At 32.3% G+C, this 9,848-nt stretch overlaps 2 protein-coding genes across 2 annotated transcripts; one reads left to right on the plus strand and one right to left on the minus strand.

Moving 5' to 3' along the window:
- Positions 1-660: 660 nt before the first annotated feature.
- LOC112279760 (proteasome subunit alpha type-4) lies at positions 661-1,873 on the minus strand. Its single transcript, XM_024514429.3, has one exon. It carries the CDS (start codon positions 1,673-1,675, stop codon positions 923-925), a length of 753 nt encoding a protein of 250 aa, XP_024370197.1. The 5' UTR covers positions 1,676-1,873; the 3' UTR covers positions 661-922.
- A 1,047-nt stretch (positions 1,874-2,920) lies between these two features.
- On the plus strand, positions 2,921-4,994 carry LOC112280714 (uncharacterized). Its single transcript, XM_024516537.3, has 2 exons — positions 2,921-4,212; positions 4,672-4,994. Exons 1-2 carry the CDS (start codon positions 3,352-3,354, stop codon positions 4,684-4,686), a joined length of 876 nt encoding a protein of 291 aa, XP_024372305.1. The 5' UTR covers positions 2,921-3,351; the 3' UTR covers positions 4,687-4,994.
- The last annotated feature ends 4,854 nt before the right edge of the window (positions 4,995-9,848 follow it).

Consider the following 9,848-nt stretch of genomic DNA (forward strand, 5'->3'; position numbering starts at 1 on the left):
GATAGATCCACACAGGGAAATGCACATTTTTAAGAGAATGCAGGTCGACAGGTCCAAAACCCACACAAGGTGAACAACTGACAAACCAAGTTTCAATTAAAACCTTTAGTCTGTAGCAGGTCCCCAACTTGCCATTGTTGAGAGAAATTATTCAAATAATGTAGTTCCAGATGTGACCACCAGGCAACACATAGAACTCCTAGAATTCACTGTAACTCAACACTAAATATGCAGCTACATTTTCATGAACTACAAGCATAGCGTAGCAGTCAACTCCAAAAATTTGCTGCTACCGAGCGGCTATTTCTGCTACTACGTGTTCAACATTAATAGAAATCTGCCTAGACTTGGCACAACAGACGAGACATAAAACAAATTCATACACAATGACCGGACAAAAACGAAGCAATGACGCCATCACCAGCAGCCGTGACTACAAACTCCGAAGCCATTTGATCCGTTGGTTATCCAGCTGCGTTGTGAATATGTGTAATCTTTGGAATCGGATATATGGCTTCGAGCTATCCAACAGAAGGGGCTCAGAACAGACATGCTAACAGGATTATGAAGAGATAAAACTAAACCTAAATCCATACAACCAGTGAGACTGAGGCTAGAAAAGCAGGAGTTACAAAAATTCATCTGACGGAACCAAAGGAATTTCGAGATTTAAATCTAGCAGGAGCGGATATTGAATTGCTAGGATTAACAGAAAATTGACTTGTAGCACTTTACAAAAATAAAACGTTACCCTGAAATATGTCCAATGAGCCTCGAAAGCTAGTTGTGAGCAATCATGTACATCAAGCATAATCGAAATGTGAATTCCGCAAGACCTACGATCAAATCTAACACTGATCAGGATTCAAGGCTATCAATGCTGTTTTGTCCAAGCAGACCTGCTGTAGGATGAATTCAATGGTTAATTGCTCTCTTCTGCTGCTTGTGTGATGCCATACTTCAACAGCAGCTTATTCAAATTTTCCGGGCTGCAAACCTGGTATTGGAACACGCCCTCCGGACTCAAACTGATCTCGGCCAACTCCAGCTTCTCTGCCGACAGCGACGTGCTGTCCATCGTCTTGCTCAACACCTTCAGCGCCAATTGCACCGCCTGCTCCCGGCTCATGTCGTCCTTATAGTCCTGCTTCAGCATCGATTGAGCCGCTTGGTTATTCGCTCCGATGGCACCAGCCTTCCAACCGCCGTAGTTACCACTCGGATCCGACATATACAGCTGAAATCCGAAATTCTTATCATACCCTGCGAACAGGAACGACACTCCAAAAGGCCGAAGCCCTCCAAACTGCGTGTACCCCTGTTTCGTGTCGCACAGCGACTGAACCAGCTGCTCCACCGGCATGGGCTCCTGGTAAGCTAGAGTATACCTCTGCGCGGAAAGCCGCGCAGTGTTAATCAGAATGTTAGCGTCCGCCATGATACCCGCAACAGCACATGCAACATGGTCGTCAATCTTATACATCTTCTCCGTAGATTTCAACGTCGCCAAGAGCTTAGAAGTGACACGCTTCTCAGCTGCGAGAACCACTCCATCTTTGGCCAACACCCCGATCGCGGCACCGGCGTTGCTGATTGCCTCCATGGCATACTCCACCTGGTACAGACGACCCTCCGGAGAGAAGATCGTCGTCCGACTATCATATCGCCGAGACATCGCACCCTCTCCGAAACCTTACTCAAACGATTGCCTTCAAATGTGCGAGTAGCATACAAATTCAGTAGACTCCTGCATACCACCTTCGAAATGGAAGTATGCGTTGTCAAGGGCTTCCTTGATGGTTCGAGGAGACAATCAATGGCTCAACAAGCCACGCATCCAGAAACCCCCTCCCTGGCAATTCGAAGCATCAGATGTCGTAACCCTAATCCGCCATAGCCTGGAACCTTGTGGATGATCCTGGCGACTCAACAGGATTATCAAATTTTCATCCACGAAAAATACTAAACCATCCAACGCTATGCATCTTGGTAGGCACTATTGGGCTACAAATTTTATTTAAAAAAATACTTTGAAGTTTTGAATGTCACACAATGAGATCGATGCTGCGCATGATTAATTAATGAATTTAATATCCAATAAATTAAACAGTGATATTTATTAAATTATAAAATATAAAATATAATATTTTAATTGTTTATCTTGTTTTTGTGACATTTTAAATACTTATTCAACAAAATTTTCAAATTCGAGTGATATTACAGTTTTAGAAATTTTTGAATAAATATATTTTTGAATATAAATTTTGATATATCCTAGTCCATGCATATGTATATATGAAAACCTTCTAGTCTAAACTGTTTAGAAATATTGCAACATTTAATGTATCAATTTTGAAAATAAAGTTAAGAGATTTCCATAAAAAAAAAAGGGTATGATAACAATAAGAATTGGATATTTTTTTGTTTATATGTTATTAGCTTTTCACTGAATGCATGACTCCGTTAATATTCCAGTTAAATTAAAAAAAAAGAAGTTAAATCATAACATATGTATCCGATGCCTCATTAAGTTTTAAAATAAATTAATAATTACTATATTTACAAAATGCACATGTTTAAATATATATAAGTTATAGTATACGTTTTCATTTTCACCACTAATGATGGACTATCCAAAAATAAAAAAAATACATATTTTTCTGAAGTGTTTTTTTGGCTAAAAAATGACTAAATTAAAATGTGTAATTTGTTTATATTTCCATGGAGGAAGACAGGCCCAACTATGAGTATGCGTTGTGCATTTTGAAGTTTATTGAATATTCGAGACGAATGAAAGCATAATGAATGAGTACTTAAGTTTTTATTCATTCATTCATAGTATCTGTTCATCTAACACAGAGAGAGGTCCCAGTTATTGTATGATGGGAACACGATGGACAAGATGGGAACTTCGTCTCTCTCGTTTCGCGCTGTCTTTCAAGGATCTGGACATTGCGGCTGCAATTTCTCCACTTGGAACAAAGACGGGCCAGCTCCATTGCGAGTGTGGTGATTCCTTTCGTCTCTTGTTTGTGTACAGGTCTTAGTAAGCGGCTTTGAGGATTCGTGGTTTGCGAATTTGGACGAGTTTCTGTGTTTGAGTACTTGACCTTGTTCTCTAAGATTTTGATTAGGGCATCACAATTGGCGACTCATCTCTCAAGACCTGACACTGCTACAGCGCATAGATACTCAGTTTCGAAGCCTTGGAACTGCTGAGTCAGTTTCATTGTTCCTTCTGGGTTTTGTAGGATGTGTATGCTGAGGTTCAGGGGTTCTAAACCCTAAACCCTTGGATTGCTTTGTTTTACTTTTTTTATGCTCTTGTAGGTTTTAAGACGTAGGCTCGCTATGGCGGGTCCGTTGCCAGTGAAAGGGACAGAGATCTCTTCTGCACCATGTTCTGTAAAAAAAGCTGCGGCGCTGCTCCGCCGTTTCTTGTCCAGCGAGGCAGCATCGGAGGTTGGAATTGCTAAAGGTTACGTTGAGGCTGTCTCTCAATCTTTAGAGGAGATGTTGATGAGGAGAAAGGAAAATTTTGGGAACGCTAGGGAGGACGTGGAGTTGAAAACTGCAGAGCGTACTTCTAAGTTTTTTAATGTCGAACAGGTTGAGAAAATTCCAGACGTTAAGAAGAAATCTAGAGAAGAGAAAAAGTCGAAGAAGGCGAAGAAAGAAGATCAAACAACCTTTAATTTTGAGGCACTTCTGGGACATGAGTTAGATGGTGCAGAGGCAGGAGAGCTGGCCAACGGAGGACTGAGTTTTGAGGAGAAGCCTGCTGTTACTGAAATGCTGCCAAGCACTCCGAGGCAAACTGATGGCGTAGACGGTGCCCGAGAATCTCAGAAGAGTGAGAAGCGGAAGAAGAAGAAGCTTAAACAGGGTACGGATGGAGCGGCAATGGACGTGGACACGGAAGGGTTGCACTCAGACATCAAGACTGAGTTTGCTGTGGGTAGCGACTCGGACACCATGAAAACTGCGAAGAAAAAGAAGAAGAGTAAGAGTGTAGATGGGGTGGTTTCTAATGGACTTCATGCGTCACTAGATACACCTGCGAAGGTAGTTAAGGTAGAAGAAGGCGCTGTGCAAGACGAGGATGAGGATATGAAACCGGCAGATAGCAGCAGGAAGAAGAAGAAGAAGAAGAAAAAACACCGAGGCGATATTTTACAAGGAGGAACTCCAGTGAAGGAAGAATTTCAAGAGGTGCTTACTGAACATAATCTTTGCAGTGTAGGAGATAGAGGGAGCAACGGGAATGATAGTGATGTGCAGCGGAGTAGTGTTAAGAAGTCGAAAAAAAGGTCCAGTGAGGAGTCCCCAGCAAATTCCAATGGTCATTATCACAAATCAAAAAAATCGAAAATTTCTGTCTGAAAGTCGCAGAAAAAGCAGACACATTATCTTTCCTATAGTTGGGAATGGTTTCTTACTTATGTATAAGTCCTGTGGAATGCTATCTAATGTAATGTTACCTCCTAGTGTCTCCTAGGTGATCAAATCATAAATCAACTGTCTGGGTTCATTCAAATAAGTAGTGTGAATGAGTCAGTGTGCTTGTAATTCCGAGAGCTTACACAATGTGCTGATAACTGTACTGAAAATAGAATTTTGTATTGTGATTACAACTTTTGTGATTCACAGCTCTTTGCTTTGGGTATGCAGTTGTTACGGCGTTGAATTCCTAAGAGAGTGCTGTGAGTTTCAAGCTGTAAGTGTTCATTCAATCCGAGGATGTAGACGAGTTCACTAGGGACAATTTGGAAGGTGGTAACCGATTTGAGGTTTGGGAGTTGACTTTGCACGCAGAATATCTGTGCTCAGTGTGAATAGCACGTCGTTAAACCTAAGGGTTGCTTGGATAAAATGCATTTGAACGAGGTTTCCAGGTTTGGTTCAATTTAAGCTGCGTATCCTTTCATGGGTGTTTGTCGAATCCTTTACATAACAATCCGCTCAATGAACTTTACCATGTTTCCTTTTCCTTATTTGCTTATTTAGTCTATGATAAGGACTTGATACCATTTTGTTTTCCGAGTTTCTGCGTGCGAAGGAATATAAATCCGAGCCTTTGGATGCATTATAAGTTTATTGTGAGACTTTATGGAGTGCAATTATCGCAAGAATAATGGATTGATTTTCAGTTTTCTTCTCAATGGAGTTTATAGTCAGTCTCTACTCCACCGAAGTAATAGATCCTGTGAATCGTGTTTCAATTCAGGTTTTATTCGCCTTGTAGAATCTCAGGTTTAAGGTTGATGTTTTAAAAGAAACACTTCCTGGTTTCACTTCTATAATACTATGTGAGTTACAGGAAGTGCATGGACAAATAAATTACTGAAGGTATCAATGTTCCAATGTCATTGTAAGGATGGGTGTCATGTTACTGAAATGAACACCCAGGGTGATTGTAGTAAGGAATGCAGTGTATCCTGTATGCGGACCACCACTACCACCCCTTCTTGATTTGCACTTCTGTTCATAATAATCAAAGAAACAAGAACATGGAACTCACTTAACTTATTCATCCACTCTCTCACCTCTGTCTATTTGAAGCAATATATTGTATAAGCATGCAATCATTATACAAGCGTGTAATTGCTAACATAGGAAGGTGAGCAATAACATGAGTTTAAAAGCTTGATATTGTAGTTCAATCAATCAAATAGTTTTAATCAATCATAGGAGAATATAGTAGTTTGAATGACCGCCAAATCTCAATCAATCATATAGAGTCCACAAAAACGTAAAAGTTGTTGTAAAAGTTGTAGTTTGTGTCTATAGATCCTGTGAATGTGTCTAGAATTCTTAGTATGGGGTTTGGATTGAATTTCTTCAGCTTTGGCTTTGACTTCAATTTTGGGCTAATTTGTTAATTATGTGAGGATAAAATGTGGTTGTACTAATTATGGATGTTCAAAATTTCTTTAGAAGAAATGTGTTGAATTTTTTAAATTTGTTGAATCTATTTCCATAAGATTTGTCTAACAATTTCTAATAGAATGTTTGTTTTCCTTAATTAAGGTTTAAAAGTGAATAATCTACAAAGCTCCATCTTAATCTACAACTAGCAACATTTTAAAGTAGCATGAGAGCCTTGAGAACATGCAACCAGTATAACATTGAATAAGAGAGAATACATTAATTGCTTCCTTAAGATTGAAAAGATATTAGCAAATTGGATCCTCCAACAGCAAGCAAGTAAAGTGGTAATGATAGAAGAGCTAATAAAGGAAAAAAAACATGCCAACTTTTTGAATACTTTAACATTAACAAGAAAAGGAAGGCTCTTGAATTTATCAAATAAGAGATTTTATTGCTTCTAAAAGCAATTCTTGTTCAAATTATTCAAGTCATTTGAAGAAATTGAATTAGGTAGTATGGGAGCTATTGCCTTATAGCTTCCTATCCTAATAGAGAAGATCTTGAAGTATATTCTAAAAGATGTATTTAATATGGAAAAATATGCCTTTAATTTTGGATGGCTTTTAATTATACAATTGCATAGGAATTGATCAAGGAGGTGAAGAAAGACAAAACTTGGGTTACAATTGCATTCATAGAAAATGCAAATCAGAATAAAAAGTTGAATGTTTTTATCATTGATAACTTGATAAAGCCCTATTACTTCAAGAAGAAGTTGGATAAATAATTAAGATTTTATTATTAAAGTAATAATAAGGTGTGGATGATTGAGCTTGTATTTTGCAAGTAGCTTAAAGATTTGAAATAATAACGGTAATAATAATAATAATAATAATAATAATAGTTGTAAATCTCAAGATTTTGTTTTTTTTAGAATGCATTATTCTATAGAACAATTGATTTAGACCTTGATCACACATTGAGGTGGAATTGCTCCTTTTCAATACAACATTAAAACTTCAACCAACAAATGTTGACATAAGGTTTGCTTTTAAGCAATAGTAATAGGGGTTTCATTTATAAAACATAATTGACAAAGATGAATTAAAAAATAAAAAAATTATACATAGTTGATTAGCTAATATTAATTTTTTGGATAAAAGTTGATTGGATTACTATACCTATATGAATAATTGCATTTTTTTTAGCAAACAAGATTGTTCACTAATTGCTTTAAAAAAATTCAACATAATGAGGATGAAAATGACATCAATAATGAGCTTTTAGATAGCATCTATGACTATGTGTCTATGACCCAATATCTATTGAAGCTCTTTTTGATCTTATTGCAAAAGCTTTAATGGAAGATGAATAGTTGTTCAATGATGAATTGTTGGCAAGTGCTGTAAATAGGAAGATTGAAGATGATGATAAAGATTTAGAAGTAGAACTTGAGCTGATGTGTCAAAAAAAGAGAAGCTTTTTGTCATCTATGCTATAATCAAGCTCCTTGGGATTACTCATGTTATATATTTTTTAAAATATATAATATTGAAAGACCTTAAAGATAAATTATATGTCTCTTATTTCTTGCAAATAGCACTAAATGCTTGATTACAATGACAATTCTTTATATATTATAGAATAGATATTATAGTAGAAGATTTAGAATTGAGACAATTGTGTTTGCTCAACAAAGTAGATATTGTGGTATTAAAGATTAAAGCTATTCTATTTAAAGTAGATACTATAGTATTTAGAATCAAAGCATTTTATAATGGATTTTGTCATGAAAACTTTAGGATCAAAGGAGATACATTTAGTCAACAAAGTAGATACTAAGGCATTTAAGATCAAAGCATCTTTGTTTTGTTGCACCATTTGGCTCCAAAGTACATTCAAAGTAAAAGCCACACTTTCAATTATTCTATTAAGGTCTTTATATTGCTAGATACTTGGCTATACAATTTCATAAATTGTAAAATTTGTATTAGATATTACATATAAGAAATGTCAAGTTACTGCTATGAAACAAATTTGGTGAGAACAAACATCATTATGCAATAGATGTTGTTGAATTAATGGATATTAATGTAAAAAGATATTATTGTATATGCTTCATTTCTTATGAGAGCAAAATAAACATTCTATTTTTTATACAATTTGATTGAATATTTAGTGTATTTTACTCTTAAGCATATTGATTTTAATTTTTAATTTTAATGTTTTACATTAAATTATATTTTGTAAAGAATCACAACCTAAAAACTATATCCATATAATACATAGAAGAATTATTGAAATATTATGAGTTATAGGTAAGATTGTAATTAAAATTTTATAAAAAAATAAATATGTGCATACATTCAAACATGCAAACAATCATAGTTATTATTATCAGTTCTTACATTATGAGACATTATTATTATACAAGTTAATATAGGTATGACTAAAGTTTTGATTAAAATAAGATAATATAAAAAAATAAAATTATTTATTGATATTATGATTTTTCTTTTATAGAAAAATTGACATATTATTTCATATATAATTCTTTTAAATTTTTCTAACTCAGATTCTACAAAAACCAAATAAAGACTTAATTTAAAATTAAGTAGAATATTATTGAAGATGTAATAGCCATATCAAATAATTTTTTAATGATTTTTTTTATTATTTTAGTTTAAAATATTATTATTTAAATATAGATACTAGAATAAAAGTAGATTATATTATGTGATAATTATCATATCATTAAAAAAAATCAAGTAAAATATTATTAGATTTTAAACTTTAAATTTTTTTAATTTAGACATAATTATTTATTCATATTTTCTCAAACTTTTGAGATTTATGCAAATATTATTTTCTATAAATAAATTATATATATATATGTATGTATATAGATATATGTAATTAAAAATTTATATGCCAATATTTTTAAATATTTCATAATAAAAATTTAATTATTTATTTTATATTTACAATTTATTTTTAAAATTTCTTTATTTATTAATTTTATATCTTTTTAAAATAAAAACATCTATTGATTATTTTTTCTTGTTGCATTTTTAGATAAGCTCATCTATAAGATTGTACTTTAAAAAAAATCTTATCAATGTAACTTCAATATTTGATTTTATATTTCTATAAATTAAAATTAAAATTTAATATATATATATATATATATATATATATATATATATGTATAATTTTTTAATATTTTTATATAATATGCTTATTAAATTTTTTATAATATTTTTATTTTTATTGATTATTAATTTTTTTATAATATTTTTTTATCTCTATAAAAATTATACTTTTTTGTAAAATAATATTTTTTATGCTATTTATGTTATCTTTTAAATACATCTTTTGAAACTTAATTTTTTAATACATCAAAAAAATTGATGGCTATAATAATTTATATTTTTTTAATACTTTAAAAATATATTTTTTTCTAAGTATTATATTTTATTATTTACATATTACATCTATTTATTTAATAAATATTTTTTATTTTTTTATTTTTTATATATTAATTTCTTTTATAAATCTTGTTATAAATTATTTTTATATATATTTCAAATATATATAAAAATATTTCTATTAAATAAATGTATACTTTTAGAATTAAAATTTTTAAGTGACTTAGTATAAAAATGGTGATTATCTATGATTCACCAATTATAAAAGCTTACTAATTTTTATCTTTTATATATAAAAATTTAATATATTCAGAAAAATACATTAAATAATAAAAATTTATATTTATACTATAATATATCATTAAAAATAAATAACTTTTGGTAAAATAAAATTATAAATTAGTCTTAATTTTTATGTAGTTAGATATTATATAACAAGCAATATATTTATAATCTTTTTTCAAGTTTAAAGTTTTAGAATTGATGCTAAGTATTGACCAAATATTGGAAGAAATTTCATTTTAAATTATACAAATATACATTTAAAAA

Source organism: Physcomitrium patens, chromosome 3, assembly GCF_059467195.1.
Source record: "Physcomitrium patens ecotype Gransden chromosome 3, ASM5946719v1, whole genome shotgun sequence".
In the NCBI taxonomy this organism is placed as follows: Eukaryota; Viridiplantae; Streptophyta; class Bryopsida; order Funariales; family Funariaceae; genus Physcomitrium; species Physcomitrium patens.